At 37.3% G+C, this 16,426-nt stretch overlaps 1 protein-coding gene across 1 annotated transcript in view; it reads right to left on the bottom strand.

Annotated features, from left to right (window-relative positions):
• Positions 1-2,332: 2,332 nt before the first annotated feature.
• ERMP1 (endoplasmic reticulum metallopeptidase 1) overlaps positions 2,333-16,426 on the bottom strand; it is a 47,838-nt gene continuing 33,744 nt past the window's right edge. The window contains exons 11-15 of the mRNA XM_046664307.1: positions 15,898-16,050; positions 13,470-13,672; positions 12,363-12,478; positions 5,269-5,432; positions 2,333-5,146 (exon numbers count right to left, since the gene is read on the bottom strand). Of these exons, the coding sequence (XP_046520263.1) occupies positions 4,982-5,146; positions 5,269-5,432; positions 12,363-12,478; positions 13,470-13,672; positions 15,898-16,050 (801 nt within the window). The 3' untranslated portion in view covers positions 2,333-4,981. The remainder of the gene's footprint in view (positions 5,147-5,268; positions 5,433-12,362; positions 12,479-13,469; positions 13,673-15,897; positions 16,051-16,426) is intronic.

Raw genomic sequence — 16,426 nt, forward strand, 5'->3', positions numbered from 1 at the left:
TCCTATATTCCTAAATCTGCTTTCTGTCTCTATGGATTTACCTATTCTGGACATTTCATATAAATGGAATCTCATAATATGTGGCTTTTTCTGTCTGGCTTCTTTCACTTAGCATGGTGTTTTCAAGGTTCATCTTCATATATCAGTACTTAATTCCGTTTTATGCATAGTATTACATTTGTTTACCCATTCATCAGTTGAGGGACATTTGGGTGGTTTCCACTTTTTGACTACGTTGAATAATGCTACTATGAACATTCATGTACAAGTTTCTTTGTGGACATATGTGTTTAGTTCTCTCTAGGAATGGAAATGCTGGGTCTTCTGATAACAGGTTTATTTTTTGAGGAAATGTCTAACTGTATTCCAAAGTGCCTGTGCCACTTTTTACATTCCCACTCGCACTGGAGGTGGTTTCCAGTTTCTACCATCAACACTTGTTATTGTCTGTATTTTTGGTTATAGCCATCCGAGTTATATATGAAGTGGTAACTCATTAGGGTTTAAATTTGCATTTCCCTGATGGCTGATGTCTTTTCATGATTATTAGACATTTGTATATCTTTGGAGAAAAATGTCTATTCACATCTTTTGCCCATTTCATAACTGGGTCATTTATCTTTTCACTTTCATGATAACTGTCCTTTGAAGCATAAAAAAAAGGTTTGGTTTTTTTTTTTCATTCAAAAGTTTTTCATTTTGGTAAAGTCCAACTTAACATTTGGCTGCTTGTGCTTTTGGTGTCGTATCTAAGAAACCATTGCCTAATCAAAGATTATAAAGATTTATGCCTATGTTTTACTCCTAAGAGTTTTATAGTTTTCTCTCTTACATTTAGGTCTTTAATCCAATTTGAATTGATTTTTATATATGATATGAAGTGAGGGGTCCGACTTTGTTCTTTTGTATGTGGATATTCATTTCCCAGCACCGTTTACCGAAAAGATTTTTTCCTATTGAGTTGTCGAAGATGAGTTGAGTATAAATGTTCTGGGTGTTATTTCTGGACTGTCGGTTGTACTACATTGATCTATATGTCGATCCTTAATGCCAGTACCACGTTGTCTTGATTACTGTTGCTACTTTGTAGGAAGTTTTGAAAGTGTGGGTCATAAGTCGTTTGTTTTTTTCAACTGTTATGGCTGTTCTAGGTCCCTTGCATATCCATATGAATTTTAAGATCAGCTTGTCAATTTGTGCATGTGAATGTGCACACCCACACACACACACACGAGGCAGCTGGCATTTTGATAGGGAATGTATTCAATCTGTAGATCAATTTGGAGAATATTGCCATCTTAATATTAAGCCTTCCAAACCATGAATATGGGATGTCTTTACTTTCTTTAACAATGTTTTATAGTTTCAGGTGTAAAAATCTTGTACTTTTGTTAAGCTTATTCTTTATTTTTGGATTGTTCTTTGTTATTATATAGAAATAGAACTGATTTCTGTATATTGACATTGGATCCTACAACACTGCTGAATTTACTTATTGTAATAGTTTGGGGGTTTTTGTTGGTGACAAAGATTAGCCCTGAGCTAACATCCACCGCTGATCCTCCTCTTTTTGCTGAGGAAGATTGGCCCTGAGCTAACGTCTGTGCTCATCTTACTGTCTTTTATATGTGGGATGCCTGCCACACCATGGCTTGATAAATGGTGCCGTAGGTCTGCACCCAGGATCCAAACTTGCAAACCCTGGGCAGCTGAAGCTTCTTAGCATGTGGACTTAATTGCTATGCCACTGGGCTGGCCCCTGTAATCATTTTTTTGTGGATTCCTTAGGATTCTCTGTATAGGCAATCATGGTGCCTGCAACTAGAGATAGTTTTAATTCTTCCTTTCTAGTCTGCATGCCTCTTGCCAAATTGCCCTGGCTAGAGCCTCCAGTACCATGTTCACTGGAAGTGGCAATAGTGGACATCCTTATCCTCTTTCTGACTGTAGGGAGAAAGTCTTCAGATTTTCATCAATATATTATGATGTAACTGTGAGTTTTTCATAGATGACCTTTATCAAATTAAGGAACTTCCCTTCTATTATGTTTCTTGAGTGTTTTTATCATGCAAAGGTGTTAGGCTCTGTCAAAATTTTTTTTAGCATCTATTGAGATGATTATATGGTGGTTGTCTTTTCTCTTATTTTCAAGTGTCAAACCAACTTTGCATTCCTGGGATAAATCCCAATTGCTCATGGGTGTAGGGCCAAACTTGGAGAAATTATCAACATTTTTACAAATCAAGGAAGTAGTAGTATCAAAAAAAAATTAACGCACTTCAAAATTACCTTAGATATTTTTCAAATAAAAAAAGACATAAAGAGGCATAAATAAACGTATTCTGGCTTTATTGGCCCTAAAAGAAGGCAAAGTGTATTAGGAATAGAAGTTGTTCAGCTGCTTTACCTTGTGCTGAACTGTTTCCAGGGAATTCACTGGGAAAATGAAATAACTTGCACAGAGACCTTGGACTCACAATTCTATTTTGGGGAGTAGTGGTGCCCTTCCCTTGTGTGGAGATCAGAATGAGTAGCAGGTCACTCTGACTGAAAGACAATTTCTTTTTCCCTCCCTCCCATCCCTACCCACCAATAAAGACATCCTTCTTTATGAGCCCTTCAGTGATTTTCTTTGACAGTGGAGATGATTTAAAACTGCTAAGTGTGCTGAAGCTTAACATTTACCAAGCAGGTCATTAATTTATGTGAAATTGAGCGGCACAATTTCATTCCATGGCAAAAAGGATTCCAGGTGAAGTAAACTAGCACTTCCATGTTGAGTTGAGTTCTTTGCTCACATCACCCATTAAAATAACATAAGCCATCTAGGTCTTCTACAGCAATTATTTTTAAAAAGGCTTTAAAAGGCTCTATAGACTTGAAATAACTTCAAATATGGGGCTACAGGAGAACACAATAAAGATCTGTGTTTCTGTTAACGATACTACCTTAGTATGTTAAAAATTTATTTCAGTAACAGTAAGGCAACAATTAACAAGTGAGCAAACCAGTAAAAAGAAACGGACAGACATGATCATTCTTCTACAGCTTCCTGAGTCAGCAAACTGGCTTATGGTCCCCTCAGTGGTAACATTTTAGGAATCCTATGATGCTTATTTACTTCCCAAGGGAAAAAAATCACAGGAAACTATTTGTTTTCATACAATGTCCTTCCTCAATACTTGGGATTTTGCTTCCCCCCCCCCCATAAATAATTTCTACTCTATTTCAGAGTCACCACAGGAAATATGCCTGTATTTTTAAATTCATTGAGATGTTTCTAACTTTTTCTCCACAACTGTGATTCTATTCAAGCTTTAAACACTGCAAACCTTATGTACCACCTGACAGATACATGTAGCAGGAGACGCTTGAAGCACTTGAGACTAGTAATAGATGTAGTTTCTACGAAGTCTGGGAAAAGCAATGGCTCCAGTGTCCATGGCTGCAGCCCTGCTGTCTGTATGGGCCCTGTCAGTTTTTAAGGAGTCACAGATTAGGCAGGCAATGTGAGGAGCATGATTAAGAAAGCACAATGTACACATCACACAAGCAGCTTCAAAAAGAATTTCCTCCTGCAACGCACACTTAAAATGCTCTTCTGTTCAGGCGGATCCAAGTGCTACTTTGTTTGTTTTACTATGGCTTTGCTTGGCTGATGCTTGCCCAACTCAAAATTCCTCCAACTTTTTACATTTGTTAATGGAAAAAAGAAAGCTAGTGGAATTTATCACTGATCTCACCAAGCCTTTCCACTGCTGGAGCCAAGAAGCCATGAGAGGCACTGCTGTGGTACAACCTCCCAGCTACACAGCCATCTTCTTCAAAATGAAAAGCACCTTTAACCTGGGCTGTCATTGCGCAGGATCTGAACACCAACAGCTGTAGGTATAGTGGTCTCGTTCCAGTACAAGCCACACGCTCAAGTCTCAGGAAAGGCAGCTCTTCCAGACAGTAAGTTACTGAGAAACTAATCTGTTCAATTGGCTGGAAAACAGATACAAATAAGGACCCAGTGCATCAATAAAAGGATGCCCTAAAGGATTAACCTTGGATAACAGAAGACTCCTACAAAACAAAGAGAATAAATATTTATAAAATGCCCAGCCTCTCCCCGCCAAGAATAGCCACTATGGCAACTCAGTGCTCTGAGGAAGGAAGTTAAGGTTGTGTACTTGCGCAAGCCACCATTCTGAACCAAAAGAGCCTGTGAAAATGCAGAGGGAAATGGAGCTGGACAAATGCTCCTCTTCTCAAAATGATAAGGTGACGCGGGGAACAGAGATGTTTCAGAGGGAAAGAGGCATTGAAAACAACCTCAAGAGGATCACAACGATGGATCTCAGTGCACACTTTCTAGAAGGACAGGAGTCACCAGCTGAGCAAGGTTTCCACATCAGAGGTCACGGGCTTCACTACAGAGATGCAGCGCAGTCTAGAGGCTGCGTGAGGCAGCACAGCCGTCAGCACAGGCTAGGGCCTCAAAAGGCCCATGGTTCTTCCCGAGTCCTTATTTCAGTTGTTTTCTAATGAGTCCGGGGGGAATCATCACCCCAGTGAATGATACTCTACCTCCCATCCACAGACGCAACCAGTGGTCTTGGGCTTTAATTGGAAATGTCATGTCTCATTAACAAATGGTCTTAGACTACCTTCTAGATCCTAAGGGGACAACTATTAAAGTGGTTTGTTGGCTCTTGTCCTTGAGGTCATATAAAATGACATACGTGTGTAGTGGCAGTACCCACATGTGCTTAAGCGCCAGAAAACTGGCATTTTCAAGTTTCAAAAAGGCCATGAATCAGTACCCCACAGCATAACCATTATACTGCTTGGCCCTGAAGAGTTACCCACAAAGCTCTTTGAACATATGCTCATTAAAATTCACTGACTGACGTTACAAACATCCATGAAACATAGGGAGAAACCAGTGTCACATGGAGTATCCCACTGGGCACGTACTTAGAGCTCATCCACAAGATTAAAACACAAAGAGATCGTAGGTGCACACCCAGGCAGAGGGAAATGTCCAGTCTGGGAACTTGTCTCTCAGAGCATCCAGCTGGGAGGATCGCTTGTCTTCCCCAGAAAGATAATGGGCAGCAATGGCAACAGTAACCATTCCTTCAGGCTGTTCTTCCAAGACCTGGCAGAGAAAATTAGTTAGTTCTCTAGTTCTGTGAAGGCAGAATACTGATCCCCAAGGTTCTTACCAAATACCAACTGGGAACCTGATCAATGATACCAGCATTGCTGGGAAAGTCCCACCTGTACTTCTATCCAGAACTGCCATGCAGAGGCCTGAAGTCCATGGGAATAAAATACAAAGTAGTCCCCTCCTTTACTTGTCACTGGGGTGCCATTCCCGAGAGACCACTGAGAAAGTGTTGACCCTTTGTGGGTTCGAACGTAGAATGACATATGGCTTGGTCCTGTGAGATAATAGGAAGGAAGACTAGTTAAAACAGTCTTTAAGAAAGCAAAAAAAAAAAGTAATTAACCTGCCACCCAAACCAGTGAAGTTCATGCCTTCTATCACTTTAAAGACACTCACTGCAAACCTAATGGAGGTTTGCCAATTTGGACATTCAGCGTATCAAAAAGGGTAAGTAATGAGGTGCAGCAGAAAAGGCATAGAATTTACAATGAGAAAACCTATGTAAGCCTTGGCCCTGTCGTTTCAACATACAAGAACCTAACATCCAAGAGCCCTTCTTCAGAAATCTAGAAAATAAGCTTCATCTAACCAAGAGAGGACTTCAGAAACTACAGCCAAAGAACTGACAGTGAGAATCTGACTACATCCAAATAGATTACTAAGACAGATAAACGCTGCGGTGAGGGCGGACGACTAATGTGCAAATGTTACATGTAACCGACACAGAGAGAGGGAAGGAGAAACAGAATCAGCAAACTGTACAGGCTCATGGCGGCAGTGAAGAAGGCCATGAGCGAATGACACTAGACAGCAGAAGGTTAAATAATAGGTGAGTAAAAGAAAAATATAAACCACCTTAAATGCCAGAAAATACTTTTTTAAATTAAAGAGCAAAGATAACACATCATAGAAAAAGGAATACAGCAAATAAAACACAGTTATAAAAAATATTGTGACTAGGTTGAGTGAAACTATCAGTCATAAAAATAAATCTGAGTAGACCTAACTCAGCCACTAAAAGAAAAAAAATTACAACTTGGCTTGCAAAGCCAGACCCAGTCATATACTATGTTCAAGAAACATACAGAGATTCAGAAAGGGTAAAAAGAAAGGTATGAACAAAGACATTCCAAGCAAGTGGACACAATTTTGATATCAGAAAAAACAGAATTCAAGACAAAAAGCATTAAACGTAAAAAGGCACTTTGTAATACCAAAAGCTGTAATTCACAATGATATAAAAATTGTGAATTCTGTGCAGCAAATAACACAGCAACTACTTTATGAAGCAAAACCACAGGAGATGCAAGAAGATATATAAACACACAAATAAGAGACTGTAGGGGCCGGCCACGTGGCCAAGTGGTTAAGCTCGCACTCTCCACTTTGGCAGCCCGGGGTTTCACTGGTTCGGATCCTGGGCGGAGAAATGGCACCACTGGTCAGGCCATGCTGAGGCGGTGTCCCACATGCCACAACTAGAAGGACTCACAATGAAAATATACAACTATGTACTGTTTTGGGATTTGGGGAGAAAAAAGCAAAAAAAAAAAAAAAGACTGGCAACAGTTGTTAGCTCAGGTGCCAATCTAAAAAATAAAAAAAAAGACTGTAATAGTCCACTCTCAATACAAGACACATCAATTGAACAAAAAACTGATATAAAAGATTAAAGAAAATGATCAATGAAGAAGGAACTATCAGTTCTGTAAAACTGAAATATTACAAATAACACTCTGATCATAATTCAATAAAACTTGAAATTATCAACAACAAAACAAGCGGCCTTCTAGCTGGAAATCAAAAGGTCTTCTATTTAAAAGGCTCATGGGTGAAAGAGGAAATAGAAAAATTATGGCAATTTTTTAAAAATGAAAATAGAAACTTGGATACATATAAAGTGGTGATAAGAGGGAAATCTAGAGTAATAAACATTGTTTCAGTAAAATAAAAGAATGACAAAGGACAACAAAGTAAAGAGGACAAGGAAGGAAATATTAAAAATAAAAGCAGAAATCAATGAAATAGAGACAGAACAAAACAGATCTAATTTAAACAATTAGAAATCTGTTATTTTTTTAAGTTAACGAGACAACTACTAGCTAACCTGATTAAGAAAGAGGTGGAGGGGAGAAGAGAAATACAAAAGAGAAGAAAAATAATTTAAAAGAAAATTTTTTTAATCACGTGACTACTTTGCACACCTCTATACTAATAAATTTGAAAACCCAGATGAAATGCATAGTTTCTAGGAAAATACAGATTACCAATACTGAACACAGACATAATACTTAAGAAGACCAATTTCCCTAGAAAAAGTTAAACTACAACACAAAAAAAGCACTGGGCCAAGACAGTTTCAGAGAGGAATTCAGGCCAATTTTTCTGCCAAATAAATAGTGCTAACGCTCCATAAACTGTTCCAAGGTACTGAAAATTAAGGAAAACTTACCAACTGTTTTTATGATGTATAACATTTATGATGTTTACACATTTATAATGTATAACACTGATACCTAAATCTGACAGAGTACCAAAACAAGAGAAACACACACACACAAAGACCAACATCATTCATGAGTATTGATGCAAAATTTCTAAATAAAATACTAGCAAACAAAATCCAACATCACACTAAGAAAATAAATAGGTTGTGGCCTGGTGGAATAAAACGTGTTAAAAGATCCAAGGAAGAAAAATTCTGTGATTATCTTTTCATAGCCTTTCACAAAATTAAAACCCATTCCTTACAAAAATGCTCAAGAAATCAGAATTTATGAATGCTAGTTTAACACGATACAAAATATGTACTTTGATCCTCAGGCTGGTATCTTACATAATAGGAAACACTAGAAACCTTTGCACTCAATCAAGACAAGGCAAGGATGCTCACTGTCTCCACAACTGTCCTCCACTGTGCTAGAAGTATTAGCCAGTTAGACAAAAAAATCACCAGAGGCATAAGAATTGGTAAAGAAGAAATAAAACTATTTTTGCAGATGATAGGCAGTAGTCAATAAGCTATACCTGAGGTCTGTTTTTGTACAGCTCTCAGACTAACAATGGTTTTTAGGTTTTTAAAGAACGGTTAACAAAAAAAGAAAATCTACAACAGAGACATATGGCAAAGGCTAAAATATTTATTCTCTGGCCCTTTAAAGTTTGGCAATTCCTGGTATACCTGGAGAACCTAAACTATCAATGATTAACTCAAAAAATAAAAGATTCAGTGAGGTAGCAAGATACAAAACTAATATACAGGGGTCAACTGCCTTCATACACACAAAATATAACCAGTTAGAGAACATCATGGTGGAGAAAACCCCAATTATAATAGATGAGGGAATTTTAGAACACTCCTGGCAGACACAGAAGTAGATTTGAACAAATCCAAGGGCACTCCCAGTTCACAGATGGGGTGACTCAACACTGTAATGTCGTTCTCCTTAATTTATACATTCATGCTCCCCAAAATACCAATTAGCAGTAAGTTTTATATTGAAGTTAGACAAGTTAATACTAAAGTTCAGATGGAAAAACAAACATGCAAAAATAGCAAGGAAATAGCAAGGAAAATACAGAAGAAAACTGAAGGATTTTAACCCTCCCAATCATTAAATTATAAAGCTTCTATAATTAAAAGTGTGGTAACTTGTGAACAAACAGGCTAATATAGAAACCAATAGTCTAAGCTTTCATGTTAGTAACTAGAAAAAGATGACCAAATTAAATCCAAACTAAGCATAAGAAAACAAATAATTAGGGGCTGGCCCAGTGGTAGAGTGGTTAAGTTTGCATGCTCTGCTTCGGTGGCCCAGGGTTTGTGGGTTCAGATGCCAGTGATGAATACATCACTCATCAAGCCATGCTATGGCAGTGTCTCACATACAAAATAGAGGAAGACTGGCACAGATGTTAGCTCAGGGACAATCTTCCTCAAGCAAAAAGAGGAAGAGTGGCAACAGATGTTAGCTCAGGGCCAATCTTTATCACACACACAAAAGAAATAGAGCAGAAAACAATGAAATTGAAACAGGAAATCAATAGAGAAAATCAATGAAACCAAAAACTGGTTCTTTGAAAAGATTAATAAAATTGATAAGCCTCTAGCCAGGTTAAGAAAAAAATGAGCTAAGATATAAATTACTAATTTCAGAAATGAAAGAGAGGACGTCACTACAGATCCCATGGACAGTAAAAGGATAATAAAAGAATGTTATGAACAACTCTGTGCCTACAAACTTGGTAAGTCAGATGAAATGGACCGATTCCTTCAAAGACACAATCTGCCAAAACCCACACAAAAAGAAACAGAAAATCTGAGTAGTCCTATATTTACTAAAGAAATTGAATCAATAATTAATGACTTTCCAAAACAGAAAGAACCAGGCCCACATGGGTTCACTGATGGATTCTACCAAACATTTGAGAAAGAAATTATACCAATTCTCTTCAATCTCTTCAGAAGACAGAAGCAGAGAGAATACTTCCTAATTAATTCTATGAAGCCAGCATTACCCTAATACCAAAACCACACAAAGACATTATAAGAATACTTACAAAGTAATACCTCTCATGAACATAGATGCAAAAATCCTTGACATATTAGCAGACCAAATCCAATAATGTATGAAAAGAAATATACACTACAACCAAGTGAGATTTATTCCAGATATGTCAGAGTGGTTCAACATTTGAAAATCAACTAACGTAATTCATCACATTGTCAGGCCAAAGAAGAAAAATCACAAGATCATATCAATAGAAAGAAAAGAATTTGACAAAATCTAACATCCATTCACAATAAAAACACTCAGCAAACTTAAAATACAGGGGAACTTCCTCAACCTGATAAAACTAACACCATAGTTAGGAAGAAACGAGAAGCTTTCCCGTGAAGATTAGTAACAAGGCAAGGACATCCCTTCAACCACTCCTTTTCAAAATCATACTGGACGTCCCAGCTAATGCAATGAGACAGGAAAGGAAATAAAAGGTGTAAAGATTAGGAAATAAGAAATAAAAGTCTCTTTGTTTGCAGGTGACATGATCCTCTATGTAGAAAATCAGAAAGAACTAACAAAAAATTCCTGGAACTAATAAACAGTTACAGCAAGGTTGCAAGATACAGGATTAATATACAAAATTCAATTGCTTTCCTATATACCATCAGTGAACAGTACTATTTACATTAGTTACCCTAAAATGAAATAGTTATAAATCTAACAAAATATGTACAAGATCCATATGAGGAAAACTGCAAAACTCTGATTAAAGAAATCAAACGAGATACAAATAAATGGAGAGACATTCCATGTCATGGATAGGAAGAGTCAATATTGTTAAGATGTCATTTTCCCCAACTTGATCTATAGATTCAATGCAATTCCAATTAAAACCCCAGAAAGTTATTTTTATGGATTTCGATGAACTGATATATGAAAGACTAGCAATATACTGAAGAAGAATAAACTTGGGGCACTGATACCACCCAACTTCAAGACTTACTATACAGCTACAATGATCATGATAGTGCAGTAATGGCAAAAGAATAGAGAAATAGATAATTAGAACAGAACAGAGAACCCAGAAATAGACCCACACAAATATGGTCAACTGATCTTTGACAAACAAACAAAGGCAATTCAATGGAGACGGGATCATCCTCAACAAATGGTACTGGAACAACTGGAAATCTACATGCAAAATAAACAATCTACACACAAACCTTATACCTTTCACAAAAATTAACTCAAAATATATCAGACCTACACGTAAACTGCAAAACTAAAAAACTTCTACACGATAACACCAGAGAAAATCTAGAGACCTTGGGTAACAATTTGTAGATATGATACCAAAAGCAAGATCCATGAAAGAAAAAACTTATTAAATTGGACTTCATTAAATTTAAAAACTTATGCTCTGTGAAAAATACTGTTAAGAGAATGAAAAGACAAGCTAAACTAGGAGAACATATGTGCAAGAACACTTATCTGATAAAGGACTTATATCCATACATAAAAAAGAACTCAAATCTCAACGATAAGAAAACCCAATTAATAAAAAACAAAAGATCTGGACACATCACCAAACAAGATATACAGATGGCATATAAACATATGAAAAGATGTTCAACATTATGTCACTAGGGAATTGCAAATTAAAACAACGAGATATCACTATCAGAACAGCTAAAATCCAAAACACTAAAACAGCAGCAGATGCTGGTGAGAATGTGGAGCAACAGGAACCCTCATTCATTGCTGGTGGGAATGCAAAATGGTACAGTCACTTTGGAAGACAGTTTGGCAGTTTCTTACAAAGGTAAATATAGGCTGACCATACAATCCAGTAATTGTGCTCCTAGGTATTTATCCAAATGAGTTAAAAACTTATATGTCTATTCAAAAACCTGCACACAAATGTCTATAGCAGCTTTATTCATAATTGCCAAAAAGTAGAAACAACCAAGATGTTGTTTAGTAAGTGAAGAGATAAACTGTGGTACATTCATATAATGTTACTCAGCAATAAAAAGTGAGCTATCAAACCACTAAAAGACATGAGGGCACCTTAAATGCATATTGTTAAATGAAGGAAGCCAATCTGAAAAGGCTACACACTGTATGATTCCGGCTATAGGATATTCTGGAAAAGGCAAAACAATAGAGACAGTAAAAAGATCAGTGGTTGCCAAGGGGAGTGGGGAGGCGAGAGAGATGAATAAGTGGGGCACAGGGGACTGTTAGGGCAGTGTGTCTATTCTGTATGATACTGTAATGGTGGATACATGACATTTTGCATTTGTCAAAACCCACAGAACCATACAAACCAAAGAGTGAGCTGAACCTTAATGTAAACTAAGGACTTCAGTTAATAATACTGTATCAGTATTGGCTCATCAGTTATGAATATTCCACACTAACGCAAGATGTTACTAAGAGGGGAAGCCGAGAGAGGGGAGGGGGATATGGGAACTCTACTTTCTGTTCAGTTTTTCTGTAAATGTAAAACTGTTCTAAAAAATAAAGTCTATTAAATTTTCTGTAAACAATTACAACCAGCTTCAATTGCTTTTAGAAATACTAAGTTCTTCCTAAGTTGCTGGTTACTATTATAAATTTGAGGGAAAAACATACATGCTACTTATTAAAAATTTTAAGAAATGAAGGAGAGAAGAAAAAACTGTCCTAAGACTCACCTGTGGCTTCAAAGGTCAGCTTTACAGAATCCCAGGGTGTCCGTTCTTTGGACACAAGTCTGAAGTGAGCAGGATCTCTTGGAGAAACTTCTGCGGCAGGAAGATACCAGTTTTTCCTATTTGGGAAGGTAGCTTCAATATTTACGATGCTCTCTTAGTTGGTAACTATCTATCTCATGGAAATGCTCAGAAAATATGAAACACATTTTGGGTTATGAAAATAAACTCTGATGGATGTGTTAAAGAACATGCCAATTCCTCTGAAGCCCAGGTTGTTGTGTAATAAAACTTTACCAAAGTTAAGAACAGAGGATCCTAGGTGATCTTGATTTCACTACCCGTCCTATTTCTTCTCGTCTAGTCCTTCACTGCCAAACCATAAAAACTTGCCAAAAATAAGACAAGCAGTTTGTAATGGACACTAACTACCATCTTTTAGATGAGTTAAGAGGGCCACCCTTTCTAACTACTCAGGTTTCTAGAGGAAAGACTTCCTAATTTTTTTTTCCAGAAAAGGATATTTTTTTTAAATGAAGTAACTGCAAATAAGAAACCAGAGAGGGGGCCTCAGGTTGGGACAAATAATGGCTACCTCCTCCCATACAGAATGGGGAGAAGATGGTGAGAGTTCCTAAATTTGAAAAAGCAAACTTACACTTGTGAGTGCTTTATGCCACTAAAGAAATAAAACTTTGGGGCCAGTCCCATGGCCCAGTAGTTAAGTTTGCACACTCTGCTTCGGCGGCCCAGGGTTTCGCTGGTTCAGATCCTGGGTGCGGACATGGCACGGCTCATCAGGCCATGCTGAGGTGGCGTCCCACATGCCACAACTAGAAGGACGCACAACTAAAATATACAACTATGGACTGGGGGGACTTGGGGAGAAAAAGCAGGAAAAAAAAGAAAGAAGATTGGCAACAGTTGTTAGCTCAGGAGCCAATCTTTAAAAAAAAGAAAAAAAAACGTAAAACTTCTGTAGTGATAGAAAAAACAGTATACATGATGCCTCACTTCTGTTTAACCAGTCTAAATAATGAAGTACTAATACAGTGATAGGACTTGAGAACAAACTAAACCCTAATTAAAGCAGAAAAGTAATGAACCAACCTGATGAGAAAGTGCACTGGAAGATACCAGGGGAAACCACAGAGGGGCGCGCTCTCCTCACAGTGAGCTCGGATGGTGTCGTTGATCTCGGGAATGTGAGATGTTATGTGAGACATTCCAGTATAATCAAACCCATTGATCCATATTCCGGAGTCCCGTTTAACTATGTTTCCATCCAGGTCATGAAATGTTCTAGTCACATGCTGAGAAGAACAAGACTAATGAGAAAACTACTGTTTCAACTCCGTCACCTACATCCTCACCACAGATTAACAAAAATGAGTAAGTGTGACAATACCAAGAAGTGATGTGGCTATGGAGTGACAAGAACCCTCACACACTGCTGGTGGGAGTGTGGCGGCACAATCACTTCAGGAAACTGTTTAGTGTTACCTAATAGAGTTAACATGCACATACCCTTCAAACCAGCAAGCCCACTCCTGAATATGGACCTTAGAGAAACTCCTGCAAGGTACAAGAGTGTTCATTCAGCATTGTCCATATTAGCAAAAACTGGAAACAACCCAAATGTCCATTAACAGTAGAATGGGCAAATAAATTGGGGCTTCATCCTATGACAGATGTCTATTCAGCAATGAAAAATCACGAACTACAGTGACAAAAATTGACATGGAAGATTCTCACATGCTGTTGGGCAAAAAGAAGCAAGTCACAAAGAATATTTAGGGTATGGCTTTATCTGTAAGAAGTTCAAAAACAGACGAAATTATATGTTGCTGTTTAGGGATTCATTTTATGTGGTAAAATAAAAAAAAAGTAAGGTAATAATTAACTCCAAACTTCAAGATAGTGAGTACTTCTTTGGGGAGTGGGGAGAGAACGGGACGGGAAAGTTGGGATCACAAAGGGAACACTCAGACTTTCTAAGATACTGTTAGTATTTTCTTGTAAACTCGATAATGAACATACAGATGATCATTTTATTATTTCTTACAAGTATATTTATATATTTAAATTTCATATAAAAATTTCTGAAAACCTACTATTTAGGATTTACTAGAACTCCTTTTAGATAAGGACTGAAAACAAATACATCCTAAGATAAATATACATACACAAACACACACATACACGTTGCCCTGTCCATGTATTACATGAAGCTAATTCATGTGCAGAGAAAAACAGGACTCACAGATCACCACTAGAAGACAGACTTGTGCCTAACAGAATGCTATGAAAAGGCACCATGCTCCACCTGGAATCGCTTTATTAACAGCAGAAACCAGCCTGAAGAATATCAAAAAGGAAAAGAAAAAGGATTGCATAGGGCTGGGGTCAGTAAACTACAGCCCACAGGCCAAATGGCCCACTACAAGTTTTATAAATAAAGCTTCACTGGAACATGGCCACGCTCATTTGTTTAGGTACTGTCCATGGCTGCTTTCACTCTATGAAAACAGAGTAGCTGCGACAGAGACTACAGGGCTGACAAAGCCTAAAGTATTTATTATCTGGCCCTTTACAGGAAAAGTTGGCCAACTTCTGGCACTGGAGAAGAAGAGAACCCCCCCAAACAAATCAGGAGTTTTTAAAAATAAAAATCTAGCTTTTCCTCAATACTACTGACATAATTATAAAAATTAGCAAGTCACTAAAAACACACTGAATATCCTAAAAACTGTTTTTCACTAAAGCTTTTCCAAACTGTTAAAATTTGTCACATAAAATATATCACTGTGTCCTCCAGGACTACAAACAAGGAACAGTTGGGCCCTTTTTCAAAACTTTTGATATTTAAGTTCAAATACTATTATTACTTATTCAAGTCCTTGAATAATTATCTATATTAGGACTCTTGGTTTTTCTGTTTGGCCACTGCACAAACCTCCACAAAGAGGATGACTAGAAATAAGGCAACTTAGTCCTTTTTACTGCTTTACAGTACCAGCTCTAAAAAGTTTGCAGAAAAATCTGAAACCTAAGTAAGTCTAAATCTCATTTTATTGATCCCTTTCTAAGTTATATTTTCATTATCACACATTCTTTGAACATTATACTTAAGGTCAATTTTACTAGCATTTAAAAATATCTATTTTATTTTGCCAATTGATAGGAGTTCAGATTTTTACTCAGCCTGCAGACATTTTTACAATCTACACTTCTAAAAGCTCATTATTCCATGATACATATTTGCTTCTGTTTTTCAGGTGCATTTTTATAATTTGAACAGTAATAAAAACAACAAGAGGACATTTCCGATTCAGTCTCTTGGGAGAAGTGTGTCTAGCTAATAAGAACACCTCTGGATGGTCAGTCTTTTCCTCACCGCTTTACACAAAATGGTTGAGTACAAACAACAGGTCAACAGTAGAAAAGTCAGTTAATTTTCCTTTTAACTAGTGAAGCTCAAAATAGACAAGGCTTTCCTCTCCAGAATCTCAAACAGCTCACACAAAATTGCCCTTACCTGAAGAAACACTCTCTTTGGCTTCGGACTGGCAGGATTGGAGCTATATGGGAAAAATGTTCCACTGCAAACAAGGAGGAATGTAACTGAACACACCAAAGTTAAAGTTAGCATGGTTTTTTTTGTGCTTTTGGCAAGGTAGATGAAGTTAATCTAAAACACAAAAATAGAAAAATTACCATTGGCAAAAAGGTGGCTTTAATTGACTTTATTTTGTAACAATAATATCTGACAGACAGTGAAGAATATTTATCAGCATGTGCTAACATACTCCAACACCCAGTAAATACAGCACTAATTATAAGGGATTTCTATCATGAGTCAGAGCCTAGATAAATGAAAGATGCCCCCAACTCCATGACAGGGCCTCTTGGACAGGCAGCCAGACAACAAAAAGGAAACTGAGAAGTGTCTCTGCTCAGTGGGCAGAGACTAGAGAATGTAGATCCATCACCAGTCAAACCATGACCTTATTTTATTTCTGATCCTATCAACGCCTTGTAGTTAACACTGCACATTAGACACTATT

This window comes from Equus quagga, chromosome 6 (assembly GCF_021613505.1).
Source record: "Equus quagga isolate Etosha38 chromosome 6, UCLA_HA_Equagga_1.0, whole genome shotgun sequence".
Lineage (NCBI taxonomy): Eukaryota > Metazoa > Chordata > Mammalia > Perissodactyla > Equidae > Equus > Equus quagga.